The following is a 27,639-nucleotide window of genomic DNA, read 5'->3' as shown; positions in this document are numbered from 1 at the left end:
ACCATATAAATTGAGGCCCTAATTACTTACATTAGAATTATAGTTCTTCATTGAGGTCCAAGTTCTTCATCCCATCTCTTGTTGATGCCCTTTCCTGAGTAATCATACTTGGACACTGGACTCCCCCTTTTAAGTCCTTCGGGTTACTTTCATGTCCGTTCCAGTGAACACACTGGCATAAGCTCAATTCCGTAAATGAAATGGCCCTGATTTATAGTTAAAAAACAAAAGGTCAAGGGCCGGAGAATAACTGTGCACAAATATATATATATGATAACGTGGATTGTAGTAATGAACTGATTATTTTGTTGTTTTTAAAGAAATCATCTAATTAGAGGTAAGATGATTTTTTTATGGTATTTATTTATCATTATTATATTCATAAAAATATTAAAGTTGGGGTCTAAAGACTTTTCAGTTTTTTAACACTTTGATTATACAATCAAATGATATATTGCTCTTAAAAGCTAAAAAATAAAATTGATGTTCATAGGTTTTTTTTTTATTATGATTTTTTTAATTATAATCATTTTGAATGAGGAGATATTCAACATTTTAACAAATATAAATATATTTAAAAAATAAAAAGTGGTTGCTGCATCAAGAATTTGGTTGGTTGATTCAAGTTCGCTTGTTTTTAAAAAAAAAGAATTAAGTTTTTTTTTTAATTTGATCTTTTAACATTAACTTAATTCAAGAATCGACTTCTTGTTTTCTTTTAAAAAAAAATTATCCTCGTAACTTTTACATGTTGACCCAAAATAACATAAGTTGATTTAATGTGTTTCCATATTAAATAAAAATGTCATCTTATATCCACTAGTTTAACTTTAAATTCATGGTTAAAATCATTTTTTTAAAGAAAAAGACATGTTAGTAATATCTAGATTGTTTCTTGTTTGATTTTTTTTTTTTACTTCAACCATCAACATAGCATAGGCCAATAAGCTAGTAAAAATAATAAGTCTTGATGTGTTTTTCTTATTCAATGTATATTTTGTACTCTTTCACAAAACACATTGGATTAGAATAGATAGTATAGACCAATGGGCTTTAAGAAAAAAAACTAAGTCTTGATGTGTTTTTTCTTCTTCAATGTACAATTTGCATTTTTTCACAAAACACCTTGGATTAGAATAGTTAGTTTTTTTTTCTAAATTTTTAATTGAGTCCGATCCTTGAACTTTGTTTTTGCATAATTGAACCCTTCTGAGCTCAAATTAGTGTCCAATTGTTTTTTTTTTAAAGAAATGATTAAATTAAAAGACAAAGGATCAAAGTAAAAAAAGAAGAAGGAAAATAGGTGGAAACTTTGAATTTTATGCAAAAAATCCATTTTAGTCCCTTTTCTTTTTTAAATGATATGTAATCAATCATTTTAGTTGTTAAAAGCTCAATTTCAATGCACAACTTTATTTTTTTTTTATTTTTCAATCCTTGATTTGTTTGATGAGAGAGATAGAGAGTTGTTGAATTCTAGCATAGAAGAAGAGAGTCATTGTTGATACCTATTATGACCATTAAAATAGTTTAGATTGGTGTCAAAGAGTTGCCGAATTCTTACTTAGAAGAAGAGAGTCATCATTGACACCTAGAGAGTTGTTGAATTCTAGCATAGAAGGAGAAAGTCATCGTTGATACCTATTCTGACCATTAAAATAGTTTAGATTGGTGTCGACAAGTTCTATTTGGTGATGAGAATCTTATAGTGATTGTTTTGAATCTCAATATTACTTAAAAAACATATATAAGTCGAGGGTCAAAAATTTTATTCGATTACATTTTGTGATTTGAACTGTTTTTAGGTTTATTAGGTTAATAAATTAGTTTGTAAATATTCTAAGAGTGTTTGTAGGTTATTCTTGAGTTAAAAAGGGCTGAAAATGAATTTCTTGATAAAAAAACCCCATATCTTATTTTTTTTTTGTCACCATAGTAGTGATAGTAATCTGGCTGATAAATGACATGTCATGTATCATATGAGGCGACATATTGTCTATATATTTTTAAAGAAAAAATAAGGGTAGATAATAAGTTATCTATCCTTTTAAATGAGTAAAAAATGTTCATGCACATGCTCCTAGGCTCTTCTTTTGAAAGGCCTAAGAGTGTTGGGCCATAAGGTAGTGTGATTGGATTTTTTTTTTTTTACTTTTTTTGTTTTTATTTTAATTTTATATGTAAGATAAATATAAATTTATAAAAAAATAAAATATTAAACCTAATTGAGTCCATAACATTGACTGGAGGTTTGATAGGCTAAGCTATAACATCAAAGTTATTAGTTATTGTTTTGTTTAATATATTTTTTGTCCCCTGATTTAAAAAAATATAATTTTACACTTTGTTATTGATGATATATTGATTTTATTTAACTTTAAACTACTAAAATATAATTTTACTAGTTTTTATCAATAATTCACTTTTGCTATCATAGTCATGCATGCCTATCATGTTTTTTTCTTCTTCTTTGAAAAACATATTTCATACAAAAAAACCTTTATGCTTCATTGTCGTATGCACATATTAGATACGAAAACTCTAAAATAAAAAAATTATTGAATTTGATAACATGTATGACTTGTATTACAAATTTGATTAATTTATTTAAATTTCTAATTAAAATCTATTTAAAAAAAAAGTAGCAATACATAGGTTTTTCTTGAGTTTAATTTTTTTTTGGGTTAAAAAACACACTCCAAAGTACTAGTTAACTAACTACATCCTATTTAAATCCCAAATATTTTTAATATCCAAGACAAGTTTACTTATTCAATAAGTATAGTTTTATTTTTGGGTATTTTTCTAAATTAACCAAAAAAGCTTTTGAAAAAATAGAACCAACAGAATTTTATTTTGGAAAATATCATAACTTGAAAAAAATCACAGTTCTCACCTGCCATATTTAAAAAAAAAACCATATATAGAAAATGCTTATGCAATTTTTTTAAAATCTAATTCATTGTTAGTTTGTCAAATTTATTTTAAAAATATGCTAATTCTAAAAAAAAAATCTTCATTTTAAAGATGCACGATAGAAAGTAAAAAAGAAAGAAAAACCTACCTCAACCAAATCCCAAAAAATGTCCTCTCAAAATTGATGACATGGCAAGATTCAATTGGATAATTGACAAAATAAGCCAGCACAATACCCAATGTTCCCGTACAATAATAGGCTTGTATAAATCTTAGCGACCATTTTAGGATGTAACCAGCCAGCCTCAGCCATTCCTTCCTGCGCCATTTTCTATAGGATATGTCCATCCATTGTTGTTACGGGTCTTTTTCATTTTCTTCATGCCTTTTTTGTGTGTATATTTTAGGATACAAAAAGCCAAAGCAGTTTGTTAGTCTCGTTTTGATTCTGCTTTGCATGGCACTGTCAGTCCTCCCCTGCTTTTCTAGCTAGCTAGCTACCTACCTACCTTTACCTCTGGTATCACCATTTTCTCTCTACATGCTTTTCCTGTCGTAAAATCCATGTTGGTTTTAATCCCGAGATGGGTCTTATTCTTTTTATCAGTCCTAGCTATAAAGTCATACATGAGAAAGAAAGAAAAAAAAACCCATTATTTTTATATGTGTGTGTGTGTTATTGTTTTGATTTTTTTTGCTTGTGTTGTTGAAGTGAAGGTGGTCATTGCTGATTGTGGAAGCTGATCAATCAACATGGCTTCTCCTTTTGAAGGCTGGGATGATCAACAGATGTTAGTACTAATTTACTCTACTTATTTTCTTCTTTTTTAGCGTGTAGTGCACTCTTTACTTGATGTTTTGGGTTGTTATAGGCTTGACCAGTACTTGCATGATTACTTTATCAAAAGGAAGTTGCATAAAACTGCTGCAATTTTCAGGGAACAGGCCAATGTTGCTGCAAAACCTGTTGGTATGTGTCTTGTTCTTTCTCGCTTACTCACTCTTCTTTTACTGTCTTTCTTCCTTCTTTATTTCTTTTTGGGCGTTCTTAACTTTTTTGCTTGTTGGGATATTTTAATCCGCTTGTTTGTTGATGAATGTCTTGTCATAACACGTTAAGTACTAGTAATTGATATGCACTTTTGATTTTGATTATATTTTCTCAACTTTTATTGTTGTTTTATGTTTCTTTAAAAAGGTTAAAGAAAAGGGATATATTTATTTATTGAATGTGCCCAGCTTGTAGGATATTGGAATCGATTACTTTAATTCTTACTTGGTAATTAAGATGAATTAATGTTTTGTTTCTTGTTTTCAGAAATCAACGATTCAGCCCAAGGGTTTCTGTATGATTGGTGGACAATGTTCTATGATGTATATGTCTATAGGCAATGTAGAAAGGGTCAGAATGTCAAAGGAAAAGCCCCTGTTAATGTAATGGTTTGTTGAATGATAACTTTTTCAGACCCTACCTTGTTCATTTTAAGATGCGCTGTAGCTGGGTAATTAGCAGATGTCAGAGTGGAGTGGAGCGGAATGATGATATTTGTTTCTTTGGAATTTAATTTTCATTTTGTTGGTGGGAATGATTAAGAGGTTGGGGTGCAGGAGCAACACTCTTGCATAAGAGGTATTATGCAAAATAAAGAGATATTACATAAAAATTATTAATACTTCTTGGACGACTAGAATTTTTTGGGTGGTTTAGACTTTAGAGTTTAATATAAATATATATTATATCACTCTATTTTAATATAGTGAAAATAAAAAACTCTTCACTACTATAAATATGAATATAGAGATATTATGATTGTTTTGTATTATTTTTAATTTCTTTTCTGTTATTCATCAATAATTGCTTTATTTTTTTTACAACAAGATGGTTTAAGACATTCGTTTTGTTTTCTTTTCAGGATGAACAAACGTCACAGAATGAGAAAAGAAATGCGTGTCAAATTGTGCCACAGTTTGCTATAAATCTGCAGAGGCATGGACAATCCCCTTCTGGTAGTGACTTTGATATGATCTTGCGGCAACCAGGTGCCTCTTTGATTGCTACAAGAATGTTTGAGGAACAGTTTCATCCTGTTAGAAATTATGATCCACAATTACAGGCATTTGATGTTAATAAATTGAATCTGTCAAATTCGGCTTCAGCGATCTTAAGGTATTTTTTCACGTTAATACTATGCTTCACTTAATTGGTTTCGGCTTCTTTCCATGGTTCCACTTCTTGTGCCTAAGAACAGCTCGACTTTTGGGTGTAAGGGAACAGTTTATAATGAAATTGCTTGACTGTGGAATGGAGTGTTGTGAATCATGCTATCAGATTTACGCTCTGTTTCTAATTTCGTAAACCCTTAAGAGAAATGCATGATAGATCACTATAATTTGAGATTGTATTATAGTAGAGGGTGAATTGCACTTCTTTTTCTTTTTAACTTTCTATCATGTATTTCAGCTACTTGCCGCTGCAGGCTCAACAACTTCTAAGGGTATGGTCTAGCTTGTAAGTTCCTAATATGAATATATATGGATAAAAGTGTAAATGAAATATAGACACTTCTCTCATGGGCAGGACAATAGAGATGGCATCAGTATTGGCGGAGCTGGTCCTTCAAGAATTAACCCGAACGGTGCACAAAGAGGTAGATTCCCAATAACTAGATTACGTTGTGCAGATATTTTGTTCTCTGGAAAATCCAGGAGGTCACCTCATGTTTTAGGTTTGATATAGCTAAGAATGGATGAGTTATTACAATTACCTCCTGTTTGTATAATTTCTTTGACAATGAAGCATTTCATTTTCAACCATAAAGGAGGAAAAATACCTCATAGTTTCTACTGTACAAATATTGCTTGTTTGATTATCTTGACATATCTAATGATCTCATGGTTCAATTAGTTACAAATGATACATGAATAGAGTTCAATTAAATCACCAGAGTTGCACACTTTGAGTTTTGGTTTCGTATGCAAGGACATGGCTAGAAGAGATATAGTTCTACGAACTTAAAAATGACAACCATAATATTCACTGGCATGGTAATTTTCTACTTGACATGTAATTCCTCTCTTTTACATTTGCAGGGATGGGTGACGGATGGCTTTCACCTAATCATCAGCAGACGTTTCCTTTATTGACGCAGCAATATCAATCAAGTCTACTGGTTCAAGCTTTGTCTCATACATCTAAAAACCTGAAATTTTCTTCTCCTAGTAGCCCTACCAATTTTCAAGGTCAAAGTCTGATCCTTCCAAAGAGTGATTTGAATATGAAAGATGCACAGGTTAGTGAAAATAATAGGGTTCATCTGGTTTGTTCCTTTAAATAGTAAAGGCATCATGCCTATAGTGTAACTTTCTTGTGTTATTTATCTTTATATGTGAACTACTTTGGATCTTTCATGTTAAGATTTCGCATTCCATCTAAAGTTGGTCTACAAGACTACAACACAAGCTTCTATGTTACAACAAAAGCTTCCAGATGTATACTGTTATATATAAAATGTCGCAGTGTATAATTTATATAACTAGGGGTAGAAACCATAATTCGTATGTATAAATGAATAAATACTCATAATGAGATGACATTGAATTATTCACAGCACCTTAGAAAGTCATTGTGGACAAATTGTACGGATTAGGATAGAACTACTAATTGTGGTAAAGCTAGTGAGCTCAATTTGATTGACAAGATGACTCAAAATTGTCTTGTTCCCAATAATGGGCAGCATAAAGGGCATCAAAAAATCAACTGAGACTAATTATATGTCTCCTTACTAGTGTTCATGAATGAAAAAATTGGAGACAGATAAGATATGCTGAAACTTTCACAATAACAGCTTAGAAGCATCCTCTCTACTACATGAATTTCTTTATTTTTTAGACCAAATGTGACCTTTTTTTATACAGGAAGAAATTGTTATGAATAAATTTCCTTTTGTTCGAAATGGATAGTAGAAGCTCTGTATAAATATGTAACAGTGTTGTACGTTTGCGAGGAAAAAAGGTCATGGAGTAAACTGGTTTAGGTTTTGATGGAACAAAATGCCCAATTACAGTTCATGTTGCTGAAACTTAGTCTCGAATTTTTATTAGAAGAGGTGATTTTGCAGTTGACCACAAACATTAACTAGGACCTTTTGATTGGCCCTGAGTAAATCTTCATGGATAAAAGATTTGGACTGCGAGGGGTTACATCATTCCATTTTATCGAAGTTTCATACTTTTCTCCCATTCTGATATTTATCTGCGATTGAGCTAGATGAGGATCCAAATGAAACAAACTCAAGAGAAGCAAAACCAACTCGCTCAGTGTTTAGAGCAGCAGTTGACGGAGGTACTAATTCCCATTACGCCATTCATATTCTTAGGCAACTAGATATTAATTCTACGTTAAACTTTTAGTGAAGGCACGGTTCTTTTTATCAATAACTTTTTTTTTTCCTTTATGTTAAACTTTCTTCTAACATTCCCAGCTTTGTATCAGAATGACAGAAAGAGAAAGAGATTGCCATATTCAAGAGCTGAAGAACAAACTTCGGTACGTCATACACCTTAGAAACAGAAGCAGTGACCTTTTCCATTGGATCTCTTCTATCATGGAAATGATTTCAGGATTTGATAGAGAGATAATATCATTTTTATTTGTGCCAGCATGAAATCTTTGTTCCGATTATAACTTTCTTCATGGAATGGGTTTTCACAGGATTTTGCCAATGCTGAGGAAGATAAACCTGCGAATGAAAATGTAATTGAATCCTTTTTATCCACTGATGATGACCATGGTGATGGTATAGGAACTCCTTTTAGTACTTTAAAGCGACGTTCTACAGCTTGCAGTGAAAATGATCATAAAGGTATATCTCTTGGCAGATGAACCTCGTAAGTGATGTCCATCAGATTTTACTTCTGCCCCAAGTTAATCTTTTCGTAGAAAACGTAGATGATGTATGGAGAGTAAAATCCTATACATGTAGCCATAACTGTGAGCTATTTGTTCTTGATTTTACCTTTATGCATTGGCTAAATTAAACTCTTCAGCGACAAAGATTCGTTGTTCCTTCCCATTAATTTCATAATGCAATTATCTAATGAAAATATTGTAAAAACTCAAATGTGTTGTAGCTTCTTTCATGTATTAAGTTCCCTGAAGAACGTAATATGAAGAAAGTTGAATTTAAAATAAATATAGTAAGTGATAAATTAGACCCTGTGTTTTCAGAAATATAGTAACTTAGTCCTTCTGGTTTAGAAACCATAACTTATTCCCTTGACTGTCTATGACCATTAATTATTTAAAAACTCCATTAGTATTTTTTAGAAAATGACCAAACTACTCCTAGGTTTCTTTAATTAATATATAGCCAAAAGGGTTTTTTTAAGAAGAAAAATAACTGAATTGGTGACAGCTCAGCACTTTATTAATGGACACTTAACGGAGGGGCTAAGTTATAAATGAAATTAAGAACTTACTGTGGTATTGGATTTTTTAAACCGAAGGGACTAACTAATTGTTGTGCTAAAGGGACTAAACAATAATTTACTCAAAAGAAACAAGGTTGAATAGGAAAAGCATCGCTTTGGAGCTTGATTCTATCATTATTTAATTTGTGCCTGCAAGTGTTGGTCTGAATTTCATATGAACCTCTAGCCTTTTTGAAATTTAAATTCGAAGTTCATGAACTTGCACATATTCTCTGGATGTGAAAAGCGGAGCTAACCATGGAATTTGTCATTTCATTACATGTTACTAATACATAAAGTGGTTACACAGACATTCTCATTCTATTGAAAGTTCAGCTGGCAGTTGTAAAAATGTACAACATATGGAAGCTGCGACTGTTTCAGTGTGATTACTGGGTAAGTAAATGACTATGTTCCAATACATTTGGCTTCAAATTGTAGGCTTCACTTTTGAAGAGATTGGTTGCCTCAGCTCAAGCAAAAGCAAGGTGTTGTGCTGCCATTTTTCATCTGATGGGAAGATGCTAGCTAGTTCTGGACACGATAAGAAGGTAGTTGGAAGTTATCAATCTTTGAAGTTTATGTTTAGATTTCTCTTAGCATTGACATCGTTTCAACTTTCAATAAATTTTGAGTTTTCCCATTTTCTGTTGGCAGGTTTCCATTTGGAATATGGAAGACTTTCAAGCCAGTAATTCTTCCGAAGAACATTCTCTTCTAGTTACAGATGTTCGGTTTAGACCAAGTTCAAGCATATTTGCCACTGCTTCATTTGATAAAACTGTGCGAATATGGGATGCAGCCAAAGTATGGAATACTTACCGCCACTTTCCTTGGATACTGTTCGTCTACTTGCTAACTTAAATTAATACCTTATGGTTTCTCCTTTAGAAAATCAGTACATTCTCAAATTTTATGAGCAACAAGATATACTTTGTCACTTCTAATCCCTCTTTTCTTGTTTATTGTCCTAGTTCCTTTTTTCCTGTCCTAGCAGACATTTTATCTTCCTTTTGGTTTATTGATGCCAACACCGTGAAATTCAATACAAAACACTCACCATTGCTATTCTTGTCCAGCATACTCGTACCATTGTTGGAAAATTCGCAAATTGATTGAATTTCTTCATGTTAAAATTTAAAAGATTTAAGCCACATTTATATACTCCACAGTATCTAAGTTGATGTTCCTACAGAAAACATATTTATTGTGTTCACTAATTGATATGTGATCTTGCTTTAGCATGTTTGTTGTCCAAGAGATTGGCAATTCTATACTGAAGAAAAAGTAGTAAATAGAAATAAGATTTCACAACTGGTCTTTTTTCTGGAAAGGAGGCTTGACGCTAGTTTTGAAGTGATTAGACCTGAAACTAAGGAATTTCCCTCTTCATATAATTCTACTAAACTCACTCCATCTTAATTTCTAGAGAAAAAGATCCCAAGTGAAACTTGACTTATCTGTCATGCATTTCTGTTATTATAAACCAAAGCAATAGGTAAAAAGGAAATGGAGATTGAGATATTAGAAAAAATTTTGCTTCACTCCATTCAACAAAATCATTCAGTACTATCTGGCTATATTTGTTCTTTTACTTCTCATGAGTAAAGTTGGTACTCTTACTTGGAACTGGACAAGGTGTCTCGTTGCTCTGTTTCTAAACCCACCATGACCCATCTTCTTTACTGTTTCAGACTCAGGACTACCTTTCTTAAATACTTACAGTTTGATTCACTCTTGGTATTAATTTGTGAATAATAAAGCTTTTGTAACTTGAATAACATGTTTCATGAATACTGACATCCTCTTTCATTTGCAATGCAGCCAAGCATATCACTGTTCAAGCTACTTGGTCACGCAGAACAAGTGATGTCATTAGACTTTCACCCAAGAAAGGTAGATCTTCTTAGCTCATGTGATGGTAATGATGAGATCCGTTTATGGAATGTCAACAAGCGTGCATGCATGCGTGTCTCTAAGGTCTGATCTTGATCCTGACACTCAATAGCATTTAGTAGTATCCATCTAGCAGTACAATAGACTAGTATTTGAGATGACTAGTTTTTGGGTTTAATATTTATTTTCATTCAAGTGCTCAGTCCCCCTGAACAGAATAAGTGACGGCCCCGAGAAAAAAAAAATAGCTGACTTTCCTTTAAATAAAAGGAAAACTCGCTTTTACGTGCGAGTAACTATGAATGTCGTCTTCTTTCTTTATGTCACTCTTAGCACTAAAATATTGAACTCTCACTTGCGCCTTCAAGCTTTTCAATGAAATCTATGTTATTGTTATGCTTGACAAGAGTATGCCAATTTCACTTCCTGGGGGAAAGACCTAGAGATTGCTGGAAAAAACTTAGGCAAAAAAGATTTCAAATTTAGAAACTCCCCCTGGATCTAAAAACTCAAGGTGCGTAGCCTCCAACAACTGGCTTTATCCCAGCGCTGTCTCTTGCTCTTGCCGCCCATGCTTAAACTGGCTAACTTAGACTCCAGTCCTTTAAGAAGAAAAAGTAGAGTAAAAGTTGAGTTTTTTTGAAGACTACTAACTTTTTGCATAAATAACATCTGTAGGCCTTCAATCTTTTCAATGAAATCTATGTTATTGTTATGAGTAAAATTTGAGTTTTTTTGAAGACTCCTAACTTTTTGCATAAATAACATCTGTAGTATCGTTGTTTACTGGATGCTGTAACTAAGTATCCTATTGGCAGATGTGTTTTTGGCCTTGTACCTCAACATAAAGAATTGTGTGACGTTCAGTGCAGTGTTAGATGTCAGTGTTATAGCATGCCACTATATTTGCATATATAATCAGGTTGTCATATGAAGTTCCATTACTGAGAAGAGAACACCAGTGCATACACTATAAATGAATTGCACTGTCACACTCACAGCTTATTTAGTTAGCAAGCAAGTTTCATGATAATATGTCCTGCAAAATTCCTTGATTCAAAACAACTATGTAGTAAAGTGTAATCTTTTGATGGAAAGAATATGTTTGGTTGTCAAGGTTCTGCTGAAATTTTGTCAAACCTAACCTTCCTCTCTTCCCTATTACTGCAGGGAGCTACAAGACAGGTCAGATTCCAGCCAACGATTGGCAAATTAATGGCTACATCCACAGGAAACAGTATCAATGTAATTGATGTTGAGGTTGGCAACCTCGTGTGGAACTTGAAGGTAATATTTAAACGTTCAATTACTTAAGTAGGATGCTAATCGTATCTGCACCACGTCTGAGAACCATTTCCTGATTGAATTTTTTTTGTCTGGAAAGGGACATTCCAAAGAAGTCCTTTCTATTTGCTGGGATACAAGTGGAAAGTGTATTGCATCTGTCAGTGAGGACAGTGCGCGAGTGTGGTCACTGGTTGATGGAAAATGCTTAGGCAAATTGCATTCAAATGGCAACAAGTTCCAATCATGCGCATTTCATCCTGGATATTCAGTGCTTCTGATCATTGGTGGATACCAGGTAAGCAACTTTTCCAAGAATACTGCTTGTAATCTGGAGTGAGTTGGCAGTTATACCTTATCCCTTCTTTGTCCGAGAGGTTGCATTTTGCACTCCAGTGGGATAGGCTTGCTGTTGCTGCCTATATTCCATATATTCAACGCGAAATATATAAATGATTTAAATATAGATTTCTTCACTCGACAGCTATGAAATAAACCACGTGAAGGAATCATTTTTACTTGGATCTGAATATGCACTTCATTGAGGGTGTTCTTTCCGTATTTAGAGTTTTCTATGCAAAAATTGTCTTCAAAATACTAAAATCGAGGTTATTCTTTTTTAGGTTTATTTTTACATGCACCATTAAGTTTCTCTTTGGAATGTTCACTTGGCAATGAAAAACTTTCTCTCGACTATTTCTGGGTCCTACAATATCAGCACCCTGCAAAGGGATCTTTAACCATATATGATGTATTAGATCAGGCACATCCAATAAAGGACCTCAGCCTCTTATTTAGTAAAACCTCGCGCAGTTCTACACAGTAGATGCTGTTTTTAACAATAATTGAATCACTCGCGTCTCGGTTTTTTGTTGTGATCTTCTATGTTGCAGGTCCTCTGATGAGATTTTATGGCTTGAGTTTGTTAACAGGTCCTTGAATTTTGGAGTCCAGCTGATGGAGGCAAATCATGGTCAATCCCAGCACATGGTGGATTAATTGCGGCGCTTGCAGATTCAGTGGAGAATGAAATGATTGCATCAGCTAGTCATGACCATTGTGTTAAGCTATGGAAATAAGACAATAGCGTCATGAATGCCAGCATGTCTCTGCGTGCGCAACTATCCACCTGTGGAGGTTTCTAAATTAGGTTCATCTTCTAAATAGATAGATTCACAGTGCCTTCAACGGTTTTATGCAGAGGCATGCATTGCTAGCAGAGTCCAATTGTCAAGAGCAAGCACCCTGGCTGAACAAAATACCTCCTCTTCTTCTTCGGCCCAAATATTCGTCAAGTATTCAAACGTAGGTGTCATGGAAAAAATTTCAGAAAATTTTGCTCTTGGTATATTGCAGATACCGCCTGCATTATCTTTACCAAGGGAGAATTTGAGCTTTCAATCTACTATACTATCAGTCTTCTCCTGGTAGTTCAACCGAACCTTACTTTTAATTTTGTTGTGAAAAAGCTCGATGATTGAGTCTTACATTTTTTGAGAGTATCAAACTGATCGGAATTCCCAGCTGTGATATTGGGTGCAGTTTCATGTCGTTTTCCTTGCACGGTAATACAGTTGCTGCAGAATTGTCATTTTATAACTATGTAAGACCGTTTCTTTGATTCTTGGAACAGCACTGCAGAAGCAGAAATACATAATCATGGCAGTCCTAATCTAAACTCACCATCAATCATTTTAGAAGGCATGCGTATTTGTTGTAGCCCCGCCTCCACAGTTTCAATGCCCACCGTTTTATCCACAAGTATTTCTTGCATGGCATGATTTTTATATCAATGAGAATATGATCGTTGCAAAACCTGGAGAAGCCATTGAGGTAGAATGCTAAAACAGCTATTAACCAGTTGTAGAGTTTCCAATTACGATCTGCCAGATAGTCAAGGAAAGACGAACAAAATATCATTCAGGACAATTAAAAAACACACTTTGGCATGAAACATGAAAGACAAATGACTTACCCTTGTTCTTGTTTCTGCTATAACTACAAATACCTTGTACATAATGTACATAGGAGGAACAAAAAATAAAGTTTCTTGAGGGGAAAAAAAATCATCTAAGCTCATTCAGAACACATCATTTCCACAGTTCTTCCATTGGGATCCCACGTTCACGAGCAACTTCACTGAACTGCCTCATTTTTTGCACTGCAACAACTGTGGCTCTGGCATTGTTGAGGGCATTCTTACTTCGAAGTTGTTTTCCCAATGCATTCTCAACACCTGCCATTTCAAGAACAATTCTCACAGCACCTCCAGCAATCACTCCAGTACCAGGTGAAGCAGGTCTGAGCATCACCTTCGCTGCCCCAAAATCTCCCTCAGATCTGCCATTCAATTGTTAAAAATGCTTTGTCACTAAATAAGCTAATATTTGAAATTGTTTGATCCATTAAATCAAAACCCAAATGAGCAAAATGCAAGACATGCTCCAGTGAGCAGAGTAAAACCGGAGTATTCTTGTGAATTATGCATCCATCATGTTCCAATATCTTTATCATTCTCAAATATGCACCAAAAAGGCTCTGGACATGCTCCAGTCTCACAGTAAATGAAAATTTCTTTTCTTAACAATCATACCCTATAACCAAGTGCATAAATGTCAGCAACTTCTTCTACTGGTGTAAATCATGTATCTTGTAAAGTTCAAAGTGACAGTTGCAGCTCTCAACACACCCAAAAAAACAAAAGTTCATTGTAGAAGAGAAAATAGAAAACAGCAGGTGCATATCTAAACCTATCTTCAGAGTTATAACTTGAAATATATGAGCCAATTGACTTGAGATGATATACCATATTCTTTTTCACCTCCTAGGCAAATACAACCTATTTCAGAGCGTAAACTTGAAACTATAGAGCCAATCGACTCCACAAATTATATTCACGTTTCACCTCAGTAGGGTTCTACAGCAAGATTCTGTTCAGAAAACTCCCATAAACCTGCAGTTTTATTTAAGAAAAACAAGAAGACTTAACTGAATAGCTTCTATCTCAAATTTTGCAAACTAACCATCTCCAAAACACCCTAAAATAGCTTCTCAACGAAACCAAACAACTTTCCTATACAAAATGTTAGATTTTTTCGCAATCAATCAGACCCTAAAAGCCTTAGCACCTGCAAATTCAAAACTCACTTAAAACCAAATATTCAAGAAAAATTTACCGTGAAGCAAAGCCATCACACTTAAACAAAAATGCGAACAGAACCGAATGCAACCATCACCAAATTAGCCCCAGATTACAAAATCGACATTCACACAAATCAACAGAACCACATAAAAATACCAATTTCGACAAAAAAATCGAAATTAAAACTTTCAAGAAAAGAGACTTACCTATGAGGAAAAGTCAAGTACTTTGTCATAGGCACAGTAATGATATTTCTTCTAGCATTAAGAGCTGATTTCTGGACAGCAACAATAACTTCCTTAGCTTTTCCAACCCCAACCCCAACTCGACCTTGTTTATCTCCAACAATAACAACAGCTCTAAAATGCAACTGTTTCCCTCCTTTAACAACCTTAGTTACTCTCCGAACTTGAACAACTCTCTCGTCAAACCCATCTTTAATTTTCTCCTTCTTTACTCTTGAGCCCCACCCACTAGTTTTTTTAACCTTAGAATCCATTACATAAATATCCTTTCCTAAAACACTAACTCCACTATATGCAGGACCATAAAGTTCCTCGTAAGCTGCAGCAATTTCTTCTTCAGTTTCCAATGGACCTTCGTCAAAGGATGGTGGAGGAATGTAGTCTTCAGGCGGGGTTGGTGGGTCAAAAACAAATTCTTCTTCTGGATTAAGATTGTCAAAGAAGGAAGTGTCAATGTCACTCGAATTGGCTTTCGTAATTATCGTTATGATTTTGGGGTGATAAGAAAGGGGGGAGAGAAACGAGGATTTGGGAGAGATGGATAGGGATAAAGGGTGGAGTTTGGTGGTGGGCTTGAGGAAGGAAAGGCGGGGTGTGGTGGTGGAGTGGAGGGAGAGGGAGGAGAGAGTTACAGTGGTGATGGCCATTGATGCGTGTACGTGGAGGATCAAGTGAGAAATCAGGGCTTATCCCAAAAGGAGGGGATAAAGAGCAAAAACAAGAGAATTATTTTTAGGACAAAATATAACTCAGTCCCTAATTTATACCTGTAGTTTCAATGAAGTAAATTATTTCTATTTCCTTTTATTTTGTTTTACTTTATTCTATAGGTTTTTCTTTTCCTTTTTTTATAAAAAAAAAACATTTTTGACAACACATCGTATTCAAAATAATAAATATTTTTAAATATTAGACTTTAAATTGAAATTTAGAAAGTTAAAAGGGGAGAGTAAATTTTCTTGGGTCCAAACCAACCTTTGGAATTGATGATACTGGAAAAAAAAAAAATTGCAAGGCAGCACCTCCAAAATGGGCACAGGCTGCTGCCTGCTCCTAAATTTTATTTTCTGGGTCCGCCCCTGGTGGCAGCAGCCCACACCAGAGCTGCCTTGGCCAGCCTGCACCGATACCGCCTCGGGCAGTCCAGATTGAGGCTGCTAGTGTGAAGCTGACTCCCGAAATCATTTTTGTATAATTTTTCAGCTCGTCCATGAATTATTTATTTTAAGCTCATTAATTTACTGTTTCAGTGAATAGTATAAGTCCAGTTTATCCATGAATAGTGCCATGGCATAAGGCTGATGACAGCCCACCCTTGTGGCTGCTTTGGACGGCCCACGTCGAGGCTGCTTTGGCAGGCGAGCTCTTTCATGATTATTTTTCGTATGATTTTTAAAACATTCTTTTTAGACGGTGCGTCATTTTTAATCACTTTCTATTTCACAGTCTAGATCTAGACATGAAGCACCACCCTGGTGGTCGAAAGGGTATCCGGGCTACGCCACCCAGTCGAAACCGTAAGCTACGCTGCTCTACCAGCCACTCTCATGGAACAATTCTTTAAAAGGGATATAACACTCCTTTCTTCTTCTATTTCCCCCCCCCCCCGGAAAAGGTTAAGTTATATAGATTTTCCCCCCCGGAAAAGGTTAAGTTATATAGATACAAGAAAGTACAAGATACAGAGATACAAGAGATATGCTACAAATATTATAAATGATTTATAACTTCAAAAAAAAATAAAGCTAATGTAACTAAACAAGCTCACTCATGTTTCTACGTAAAAGTAGAATTTTTACCTCATTATCAATATCTAATATTAACATCTAAAAAAAACATCATAAAACATATTCATAATTACCTAATATTTTTTAAGTTCATCACTACACTTCTCATAACAACACATGTTAGGGTGTTGATTGTCATTAATATAAAAAAAAAAACTCTTTATAATACCAACCTTGAATGAAAAGCAATTCAAAAATAAAAAATTCCCAATAAGTTATGTTTCTTCCACCATAATCATGAACATGACATAAAAAAGTGTCATGTATTTATAAAAAAGATAAAAAAAATTGATTTTAAAAGGATAAACTTCAAGAATTTATACTAGATGAGATAGGATATGATCAAACAAGAAAAAAAATTTTATGATACACTACTTCAAATAAAATAAAAATTTAGAAATTGTATATTTATCTGTTTTTGAATTATTTTAAAAAAAAAAGTGCATACTCATATCTCCAAACTTTTTTTGAATTATTTATTTTAAAAAAAGTGCATACTCATATCTCCAAACATAAGATATCTCCATAAAATTACCATGGTAAGATCTTCATTGAATCTCTGTTATGTTTTCAGGTTTGCATGAACATCTATCTCCAAGTACTGCGACAAATTGTCTCCAAATACTCATGGATTTTTCTCTATAAAATGTTGATAAAAATCTCTCACAAATTCAAAAAATAATAAATACTCAAAGACATGCCCATAAACGCAACATTTTCGTGATTGACATGCCCATAAACGCAACATTTTCGTGCAAGCATGGACATGGATAAATTTTTACACCGTAGGTATTCAATAGTATCAGGAGCCCATCCTCAGGCTGTCATGAAGACAGATTTACTCTCTTAAGATTATTTTTTGTATAATTTTTAAAGTATTTTTTTTGCACGGTGTGCCTTTTTTTTTTTTATCGTTTTCTTGTTTTACCATCTATAGACAAATCACTATCCTACCAGCCGAGAAGGTAGCAGTAGGCTACGTTACCCTACTAGCCACCCACATCTAAACTTCATCATAGTAAGCCATGGAACAATTCTTTAAAAAGGAATAGAACACTCATCTCTACACATAACTAAACACCATTTCTTATCATCTTTTTTATTTTTTACTTACTTGTTACTTAAGCAATAAAATTTAAAAATTGACTGAAGTATTGAAGCGTACCTCGTTCCACGAGAGATATGTTATGTTGTTATACTCAGCCCTATGTTTTGTGTAAAGTTAGATATTTTTTTTAAAGGAAAAAAATAAAATAAAAATAACAAAGAAATTAGCACTCAACATAATGATATTTTTTTTAATCGTTTGTTAATTTGTTGTACAATGTAAATTTCTAAAAGTATCTATTAATATCTCTAATTTGTATCTTTGACCAATTGACCTCTATTTTGAAGGTTTTTTTTTTTAAATATTTCAAATTTTTAATTTTTTTAGAGACAAAAAATATTTTGAGAATAATATAGACAAAAAAATTCTAAAGGGCCCAATTAAAAATTCAAAAAGAAAATTTTTATAACCTTATAATGTTGTTACTATCTAAAAAAAAAAAACATCCTATTTTGTGAAAAAAAGAAACTGACCCAGCTAACACTCAAGCCCGTACATCCACGCGAAGTCGTATTTTCAACAATATTAGGAATGGAGTCCATCGAGTTCGATTATTCAAGAAAAGGGAAAAAAAATTTCATTAAACAATGCTGCATGCAAGTTATGCCAACAAGTTATTAAGAAAATAAAAGGAAATACTTGTGTTAACAAAGACACTCACCTTTGCTAGCAAATGATTGTTTATTGATATGGGAAATAATTCCCATTGAAAAGGATTATTTACATCAGAAATGCAATTACAAAACACCTACCCAGTTACAAATGTCTTCTCTTTAAATTTTATTGTTCTTCCTTTTCCATGTTAAAAAAGAAAAAAGAAAACAAGATAGGACCTTCTAATATCCAATACCCTTGTTAAAAAAGAATGTCTCTTCTCTATGTCCTCCTAAATATCAGTGGGGGGAATTGCTAGCGGTCGTATTACAATCAACAACTGATTACTCAACCTTTTAGTTGCATCAACCATGCTTTGACAATGTTGTCACCCCATCTTCTTTCATGTTATGAATCTAGATATTTATGGTTAATGCTATCCAATAGATCATAGCGAAAAATTGTATCGGTAGACATCAGGGAGCACACCGAGACCTGTATAGCAGTCATCGACATGAGAATCATCTACCGCCTTCATTTTACCATTTGGTGAAGAAGGTTGCATAGCTGAAGATGCTGGTTGGGAATAGGTACTTGAGTTGTTGAAAGGATTGTTGGTTAGTTGTACGCTGTCCATGTAAGCAGAGTCCGGAGGCACAGCCACGAGGCTGTCAGCTTCTTCTTGCTCCTTTTGGTCGAGTTGTTCTATAAGTAGCGCTAAAGATGATTGTTCTTCATCCCTGGCTTGGCACATATGCGGGGTGTATAGGCAGTTACAGTTATGGTTAATAGGCTGTGATGTTGGAGATGGCACCGATGCTGATCTTCCCACTCTTGAGATAGAGAAATACTGCTTCCTCGCATGAAAAAGACATCAACAAGTTATTCATGATTTTGCAATAATATTTGTTTGAAAACTAATCAGGCAAAGACATAACACTTCACTTTATCAAACTCAGCCTAGAGAGGACTAGGGGAAGATGCGTCTTGACTGCCCCATCTAGGTTACACATGGCTCATATGCATGCACGGGCTGTTAGGTTCTACTAGTACATGTAAGTAGGCTATGGACGGCCAAATGGACCAGTCCTCGACAGGTAAGCTCAATCTAAATTCGACTGAAATTTTTGCACTCAAAATTTGTGTTCCAGATAATCTTATCTTTGATTATATGATGCACTACTTGTGTGTTTTTCTTTCAGTTGTTGGTAAAAATGCTATCTTTTTATTTTTATTTTACTCAATGTCATGCCCTATGTGTTCAGCCAAGGTATCACCGTACTAGTAGGACCCTCTCCTCAGCCCCACAGAGATAGCACTCGTGCCGATCAAGTGAGTTTCCAAGTTGTAACTGGTAAGGCAGTTTAATGACCAAACGCATCATCTGCTAAAATTGTCGTTTTTAGCGCAATTTGTCTGTCTTCATCCTTTCATATCCTTCCAAAGGATGTGTCAGCATCATAGAAAACGTCAAGGGAAGCATTGTCACGCAGCAAAACAAACTCGTGCCTTTTACAAAATTCAAATCCCACTTTTAATTAATTTTTGGTCATAATCTAAATTACCAAAATCATTGCGGCAAGTAACAATGAAGATAAACTCACGAGATTCTTGCTCTCATCCTCGTAAAGAGTAAGGAAATCTCCAGTCTCCAGCCCATTTCGCTTTACGAATTCTCCTGTGGAATGTAAAAGAGATACGTGTATTAGAGATTTAGAATGAAATAGATCCGAAATAAAGAGATTTAGCTGTGAGTTTACCAGTATTTTCAAGAATATACATCCTACTTTTGTTGTTAGACCAAAACCTAAGTCACCAACACAGAAAAAACCTGTCTTTAATAGGCAACAGAACATCTCGGAGTAGTAGTTTAAAGGAAAAAAGAAGAAGAAAAACGTAGCATCCAAAGGCTCACTTGAACTTTAAGGCCCACTCTTGGTTAGAGTATACATCTCTGAGAAAAAGTAGGATTCCTTCTTTATCATTTAGGACAGGAAGATTTTCCTCTACTTCTCTCTGGATTGACATGCAAGAAAAAACTTGAATATTAGATGTTACCATCTCTGTAAGAAACACGGGAAATGGAAAACGAAAAGAATCTTTAGCATTTTTCGTTTTTGTGCACAAACCGAGAAGTCAGGAAGAGATTAGTTATTGGCAGTCTGAATCACATTGATGTTGCAGTGTTCAATAAGAGCAAGTCAAACATGGGTATTGGTCGGCTATTTGGCCTCGTTTTCAGTCTTTTTAGAAGAAAGGATATGATGAAAGAAAGGAACAGAACTCGAAACAAGCAAAAAATCTGCATACGATCACAGGACACTAAAAATAGCCTCATTCATCAAGGAAATCATACCTTTGGAAGGACAATTCTGCCAAGAGATCCAACATCGCTATTCTTCAAGTCCTTCCTAAGCACCGCTCTGAGTCTCTGCACCCAAACAAGAAAAATTCTTAAACGACATAGAAAAAGATCCAAACTTCAAAAGATAACAGATAAAACAAAAAACATGGGTGACCAAAATTCATGATTTGACAAGAACCTACCTTGTTATCAGGTGTTAAGAACTCGTAAAGATCTTCGCTGGTATTGCTTCTGCTTCTTTGGCCACTAGTACTAGCACCATGCAAAGCCAATCTCCTTGCATCCATTATTTGAGTTGAAGAAGTTTTACTTTGTCGTGCAAGTTTTCTCTTACACCTTGCCAACTTGGTCTTGTATGCATCAAGAGCTCTCCTTTCTTGCTCTAATTGTAACGCATTAGGCTGCAAAATGCATGATCTTTGCATTTCAAAAGCATTTTGGCCAGCCATGGCAAGAAGGAAGGGATCTGTAGATGGTGTATGATGGCTAGGCTTCTCTAGAGAATGCATGTATGGATTTTGCCAACTTTCACAAGGTGCTGGCATAAAGTACTGTGGCGGAACGCAGCTTGACTGAGTTATGGAATTTGAAGGTGTTGAATGGTAGCTCAATGGTCCATACATAGAAGAGAACTGGGAATTCTGAGGACAACCCATTATTGCGTTGCTAGCATTGGTGGTATTGGTGGTGTTGCCTGTGCTGGTGAATAAAGTCGAAAAAAGGTTCTCCATATCAAAAATGGACACAAAGAGAGTTGTGAATGATGAGTCTTTGGGGCTGTGTTACCGATCAGTGAGAATCCTCTGTGTGTGTGTGTGTGTGTTTAAGTAGGTGTTTTGATTTCTAGGGCGCATACAATCTGGTAAGAAAGCGTCATGGGCGGTGCGAGGTGCTGCCTGTTGAAACAACCCAGGTGTTAAAAGGCAAGATAAACTCGTCAAGAAATGCAGTGGGTTGAGTTGTAAGAGAGAGATTAAAGGCCATGAAGAAAGAAAAGAAGGGGGAGAAAACTGGAGTTAACAATATGGAGAGTGCCCATGGGGGAACTGGAGTTAACAATATGGAGAGTGCCCATAGCGTGAAGAGAGTGACAAGTGGCCGGAGGGTGGTGGTTTTGGGATACCCGACTGACCACTGAGGGACCTCAGACAGAGAGGCATAGGGTTTGAAACTTGGCGCAAGCTTTGATTTAAATGTGGCAGCCCTTGGGCCAACCTTGCACAGAAAACCATTCTATAACGGCGAAACAATGCATTGATGACCAAATGCCAACAGTCATCTCACTCCGACTCTATATACCATCTTTGCCAGTCTCTTTCTCTCTTCTCTCTTCAGCACACACAAAGGCCAGCGTACCTAGCGTTGGTGAGAGTGTTGAGTAGTAGGAAAAGGTAAAGCGTAAAGCCTCTGGATTGTGCTAGCTCCATGATTGTCTATTCTCATGCACAGGGATTCTAGCGCCTTGAATTATTAGAAAGAAACTCACTGGAAATACTAGCTACTTATTTTAAATGAAAGGTTTGGGGTTTATGGTGAAATTCAACTTGCAGCACCTTGCACCGCCCGTAAACCTTTCTTACCAGATTGTATGCTCACTTGAAATCAAAACACCTCCTTAAACACACACATCACTCACACAAGATTCTCTCTGATCGCTAACACAGCCCCAAAGACTCATCATTCAATACTCTGTGTCCATTTTGATATGGAGAACCTTTTTTCAACTGGCCCTTCCAGTCAGTTTCAATTTTTCGGCAGCACCAACGCTGAATCTTCTGCTCATATTGCATTTTCATTCTGGTGGCTTTGTTTTATTAACTAGAAAATTTGCTACTACGTACCACTCTTGTCAGTTTTAGTAAATATCATATTTGAATTTTATAAACTAATAAAGGGTTATGTAATGTTAGGAATGTGAGTAAAAGAGGGTAATAATGTTTGGAATGTGAGTAAAATTGAGGGGCTAAAACTGAAGTTGCAATTTGTTTGTCATGGTTTTCAGCCACTCCCTGGTAACTCCATTTTGATGCCTTATTTGGCTTGGTAGACATCAGTTTGGTCATGACCTGAGGACCAAAGCCATCATCAAGTCCATCCTGCATCAAGTGAAAGTGTATTTATGAGCTTAGATTTGGAAAAGCAGAAAGCATACAGTCAATACAAGGATTGAGTGACTAAGGTGAACATCACACTCACTAAAATGGCGACTAGTCGATGACACTAAAAAGATTAAAGGAAAGTTTGATCAGTCACACTGAAACTGCAAATCACTCAATCAAGACTCACTCGATCACAGGAATTATTAGTAAAATTCTTTTAAGCAAATTCTGAAGTCCTCTAAAATGCCAGGCAAGGCATCCCGAAGCAGCAATCATTATTATATTCAGACTAAGAGAAAGAAGGTAGCAAGATCTAATACACACGCATGCACTTCAGACTAAGAGAAAGAAAGTAGCAAGATCTAATACACACGCATGCACAGACAAAAAAAACAAAGACACGCAAGGATCTATTTGATTTGTCTCTTTGGACATCTACAAGCCATGTAACATATGGAAATTGTAAAACAGACTGTACTTTAGATCGATCGTCAAATACACCAAAGAGTTGATATGAGGTGCCAATGCAATGGAACAAACACAAATAAATTGGGGGCTACATGCCAATATGAATGTGTTGGGAGTTGAAATGTGGTGATCAGTAAGGGCATCAAAGTGCAAGATGCAGATTATGTTTGTCAAAATAAAATTTTCTTGATTAGATCTCTTTAGAGTTCATTGAGGATTAACTTTACTAGTTTTAAGCTACGTCCTCAGATGGAAAAGAGTCACATTGGATGAGTTTGTTGTCAGCTCCCTCATGCTTGGTTATATTTGTCAAGTTACAAATTATATTTGTCAAAATAAAATTTCCTTGATTAGATCTCTTTAGAGTTCATTGAGCATTAACTTTACTAGATTAAGCTACGCCCTTGGATAGAAAAGAGTCACCTTGAATGAGTTTGCTGTCAGCCCCCATCATGCTTTTCAACAGCTGAGATTGTCCACAGCTTAAAGCTGCTTCTAGCTACTGACTGCATTAGATAAAACATGAGATAATCAGTCCTCTTATCAAGACCAATTGACATATCGTCTGAGATTATGCTATTATGAAAAAGAAATGAGTGCTCCCATGTGTCTTGAAGATCACCTTTCATGTCATTTTCCTGGAACTAAAGTGGATGCAAATGTATTGATTTCTCATGCGCCAACAAAAGATTTAAAATTGAAAGATCTATTACCACATGAAAACCTTAGCCATTTGGGCTCTTGTTTGGGAATTAAATGCATGCGTCACTTCAATTCCAACAGATAATTCTACCATTATAAATGGAACATCATTGTAAAGTTTCAACACATTGAAGAGCAGAAGGAACCACCTATTTTAAACAGAAGGTTTGTTTCCTAAGTTTTCTATGCATGCAGTGGTCGATCAAAGCCTTCCTTTTAATGATAGAGACAGAAAATCTTCAACTTTAAGCCAAAATGATACATGCACACATGTAAAAGATGCGTTTTTTCTTAACTTTCTTTGACAACTGTAAATCACAATCACAATTTTTTGAACTTCAATAGTTGCTTTAAGCGATGATATTGAAATTAAAATGACTATCATTATTTCCAATTTTGTCAATAGGCAATGGCAATGATATTGAAATTAAATATTTAGAGCTCCTATGATCTTCATCCATACTGTTAATTTCCCAACAAGATTTCCTATCAGATTCTTCACCTTGCACAACCACACTTGAATTACATGTTCTAAGAAATAAAAAGAAGACAATTTTGACAAGGATTCCTAAGAAGTAATATCAGCACCTGAACTTGCCAGAGAAATTTATTTTCTTAGGTAAAATCAGGAATTTGATCTGGATATTAAAATATTCTAACCATACAAAGCAATCTAACACAAAAAAAAAAAAAAAAAAAAAAAACATGAGATCTGCAGAAGAATCAAATAATAGACATGAAAATAGAACAACGTTTCTGCATGAAATCTACTTAATAGAGATTTAAAGAGCACATTAAACCCAGATGGACATAATGACAGCATCTTGATTTGCATTATAATAACGATACAGCAATATAGATGGAATGATATTTGCATGTCAGAAGCATGCAGAACTAGTGCACTTGACTTACAGAGCAACTAAGGCAAGACTCTGGAAGCTCTGATAAGGAAAATTTCCCATGTCAGCAAATGAAAATAACATTCATAACCATTATGAATCCACTGGTTTCTTGAATTGAAAACTACAAGGATTTTGTAAGCAGAAAAGGAAGTTTAGCAATAACAAAAGTGAAGAAACTAAAGATGGATGGATGGACTTGCAAAGAGAAATTCAGCAACCCGTGTTTAAATAGAGTGGAGAAGAGAGCCTGCATGCAACTGCAAAAGCGTCGATCCAACACCTGCCTATCGCCGTGTCAGTTGCTGCAACAGTCGAGAAGTTACTGCTAAACACGTTGAATAATGGCCAAAATGTTACGCTCTAAACAACAATTTAAGTGAAATGCAATGAATTTGGCATTCACGGCCATTTTGTTTGTATTCAATATTCAAAATCACTAAAGCAGTTTAATTATCAAAAATTTAAAAAAAAATCAGTAAAACAGCTTCAAAAACAAGCAGATTGGCAACATCCAGAAATCAGATATCCTACAAAGCCCATTCACGTAGTTCGTCCTCATCACTGAGGTTGGATAAACCTTTAGGAAGATAAAGCATGAGAAATAGGGAGACATCAAAGGTCAAAAGGTGATTTAACAAATTTAATTTCGTATAAGAGTTCTGCATATTCTAAGAGTGCAATGGGTCACGTATAACATCTCTAAATGCAACTGTGTAAGTGTTCTGGATATGTTAAGAGTTGAAAGGAGCATTAATGAACTTAACAAATTGTACGAGATCTGGCTATGCTAAGAGGAAGCATTATAAGCATAATTGGATGGACAAAAAAGGAATTCATGTATGCAGATCAGCATATCCACCTCCTCAGAGCAAATTTCTCAACGTTGAGTAGCATAGCATTTGGAGGCTGTGATAATATTGATCTTTTTACAGCCAAGTCAAATTCCAATAACATTCAAGCCCAGCATTATTAGAATGTTAATTGACAATGTATCACTGAACATTGGTTTTCAGTGATCGATCAACAGAATTTCTAGATTAGATTTAGAAAGCTCTTTTCAAAGGTTCCATTGGTTTTCACAACTTTGGCTTTTAAAGTTTCATTTGAATCATTAATAGGCTAGTTGGACTAAAAGGGCCTTGTTTCCCATTGCAAAAACACAATCTTGGTTACAAGATTCTTATAGTATCACATAAACAAACTCAAACAGAAACTTATGATGGCTCAAAACAAACAATCAGTTCGGTTTGGCAAGAAGAAACTTCCACATACCCCATAAACTGATCATGCAATATGAATTAATGCATTCCATTCGAAAAGGGTCTTCATTTCAACACCTTTCTTCGTTGTTGTTTGTTTGGATGGCATTTATGATGGTGTCAAGCACCACCATTTAAATTCAAGAAGTTTTTTCTTATGACCAGATAACAAATCAGGCAGCCTAGATGCAACGGTTCCTGTTTTAACAACACTCTTGCTACAACTGAACTTGTTCCTTCAATCTGCTAGAGGAAAATCTCAACACTACTAAATCATCTCAAAGTATGGATACTCTTTTAAGTTTTGCTCCACTTAAACATTTCATTGTCAGCCATCAGTAGAAATTCTGGAAATTCAATAACAATAAAAAGTGGTTTGTAATGAAATTCTCCAGCGCATTTAGCAAACTAATTACCAAGGCACTAAAGAGTGATGTAAGAACTGGAAATTAAAGGCAAAACACATGAACTCCTCCCCTCTTTCTACAACAAGTAATTTCCAATGTAATTATGCATATCAACTGCTTGTAAATTTTCCTGAAAGAAGAATATTTTGGACCATAACTACAGGTTAAATAAGAGTTTGTCGATATAGTCTCGTGAAATAAGTTTATAGGAAGCAGCTACCTAGATTATCAGTCGCCTCTATACACATTGACATCTTTTCTTAATTTGATCTATGAATGAATTATGTGACTCCACCCACTCGTATATAACCCTTTAAAGTACGTCTAAAAAACTTTAGACTTCTTGTTTGATCACACGATGATAGACAAAAAGAATACTAAGTCAATGAGGCTGTAGTTCAACTGACACCCATGCTCTGATATCCCCTAGTGGTCTCGGATTTGAACCTTTCTCTTCTCTGTAACCAAAGAAAAAAGAAAACAGAGATAAAAGTGAAAGGGACAGCGGAGGAGAAGTTGTGATTGTGATCGTTACCTGAAAACTGGTGGTAAAAAAAGCAGTTGTGGAGCAAGGCATGTATGTGCCTGTCTGTCTCCCTTTGAAAATTGTTGTGATGGGTCGTGGAATTGAGAGCGTTGAAACAGTTGAAATCAAGAAGGACTACATTGGCAAAGCCTCGTTCAGCTGAGTAAATTTCCGTCGAGCAGTAGAAACCGGGTGCCTGACTGTTTCAAGTCTAGGATGCTTTTTTTTTAATAGTTTTTCATTTAAAAAAAATAAAATATTTTTTTATTTTAAATATTACAATATAATTTTTTTAATTTAAACACTATTTCTATATTTTTTTATTAATATAAATATTCAAGTTAATTTATATATATTTCAATTAATTTTATATATTGTAATATTAATAATCATACAAGTTCTATGTTTTGATTAATAGTTTTAAAATGATTTCAGATAACAATTACAATTGTTATAGACCATCACAAAAC

At 34.7% G+C, this 27,639-nt stretch overlaps 3 protein-coding genes and 1 long non-coding RNA gene across 10 annotated transcripts; 1 reads left to right on the top strand and 3 right to left on the bottom strand.

The window, feature by feature from the left end:
* The first annotated feature begins 3,230 nt into the window (after positions 1 to 3,230).
* LOC105128016 (transcriptional corepressor LEUNIG-like) lies at positions 3,231 to 13,186 on the top strand. Of its 4 annotated transcripts, none has more exons than XM_011029505.1 (17): positions 3,231 to 3,436; positions 3,634 to 3,707; positions 3,789 to 3,886; positions 4,235 to 4,356; positions 4,830 to 5,083; positions 5,378 to 5,411; positions 5,495 to 5,564; positions 6,007 to 6,206; positions 7,184 to 7,258; positions 7,409 to 7,462; positions 7,628 to 7,778; positions 8,827 to 8,936; positions 9,043 to 9,192; positions 10,210 to 10,365; positions 11,452 to 11,568; positions 11,666 to 11,863; positions 12,498 to 13,186. In XM_011029505.1, exons 2-17 carry the CDS (start codon positions 3,670 to 3,672, stop codon positions 12,642 to 12,644), a joined length of 1,974 nt encoding a protein of 657 aa, XP_011027807.1. In that variant the 5' UTR covers positions 3,231 to 3,436; positions 3,634 to 3,669; the 3' UTR covers positions 12,645 to 13,186. The 4 variants fall into 4 exon arrangements, with proteins under 4 accessions (XP_011027807.1, XP_011027809.1, XP_011027808.1 ...); XM_011029507.1 differs by having other exon boundaries at positions 3,629 to 3,707; positions 4,235 to 4,350; XM_011029506.1 differs by having other exon boundaries at positions 3,629 to 3,707; positions 5,495 to 5,561; positions 6,004 to 6,206.
* A 228-nt stretch (positions 13,187 to 13,414) lies between these two features.
* EMB3113 (Ribosomal protein S5 family protein) lies at positions 13,415 to 15,656 on the bottom strand. Its single transcript, XM_011029503.1, has 2 exons — positions 14,914 to 15,656; positions 13,415 to 13,905 (listed from the first exon to the last, which is right to left on the bottom strand). The coding sequence occupies exons 1-2, from the start codon at positions 15,597 to 15,599 to the stop codon at positions 13,656 to 13,658; spliced, it is 936 nt and encodes a 311-aa protein (XP_011027805.1). The 5' UTR covers positions 15,600 to 15,656; the 3' UTR covers positions 13,415 to 13,655.
* A 3,009-nt stretch (positions 15,657 to 18,665) lies between these two features.
* On the bottom strand, positions 18,666 to 21,822 carry LEC2 (AP2/B3-like transcriptional factor family protein). The gene is made up of 6 exons (XM_011029502.1): positions 20,989 to 21,822; positions 20,798 to 20,872; positions 20,357 to 20,457; positions 20,202 to 20,248; positions 20,046 to 20,119; positions 18,666 to 19,291 (listed from the first exon to the last, which is right to left on the bottom strand). Exons 1-6 carry the CDS (start codon positions 21,535 to 21,537, stop codon positions 18,890 to 18,892), a joined length of 1,248 nt encoding a protein of 415 aa, XP_011027804.1. The 5' UTR covers positions 21,538 to 21,822; the 3' UTR covers positions 18,666 to 18,889.
* An 857-nt stretch (positions 21,823 to 22,679) lies between these two features.
* Positions 22,680 to 27,377, bottom strand: LOC105128013 (uncharacterized). 4 transcript variants are annotated; one of them, XR_842756.1, is made up of 5 exons: positions 27,179 to 27,377; positions 25,196 to 25,302; positions 24,988 to 25,098; positions 23,797 to 23,879; positions 22,680 to 22,902 (listed from the first exon to the last, which is right to left on the bottom strand). It is a non-coding gene; the product is annotated as an uncharacterized LOC105128013 (long non-coding RNA). The 4 variants fall into 4 exon arrangements; XR_842754.1 differs by having other exon boundaries at positions 24,988 to 25,302; XR_842755.1 differs by having other exon boundaries at positions 24,988 to 25,299.
* Between the last annotated feature and the right edge of the window lie 262 nt (positions 27,378 to 27,639).

The sequence above is a fragment of the Populus euphratica genome, unplaced genomic scaffold, assembly GCF_000495115.2.
Source record: "Populus euphratica unplaced genomic scaffold, PopEup_1.0 scaffold15.1, whole genome shotgun sequence".
Lineage (NCBI taxonomy): Eukaryota > Viridiplantae > Streptophyta > Magnoliopsida > Malpighiales > Salicaceae > Populus > Populus euphratica.
The sequence above is the reverse complement of the archived record's forward strand: the minus strand, read 5'-3'. Positions and strand labels throughout refer to the sequence as shown.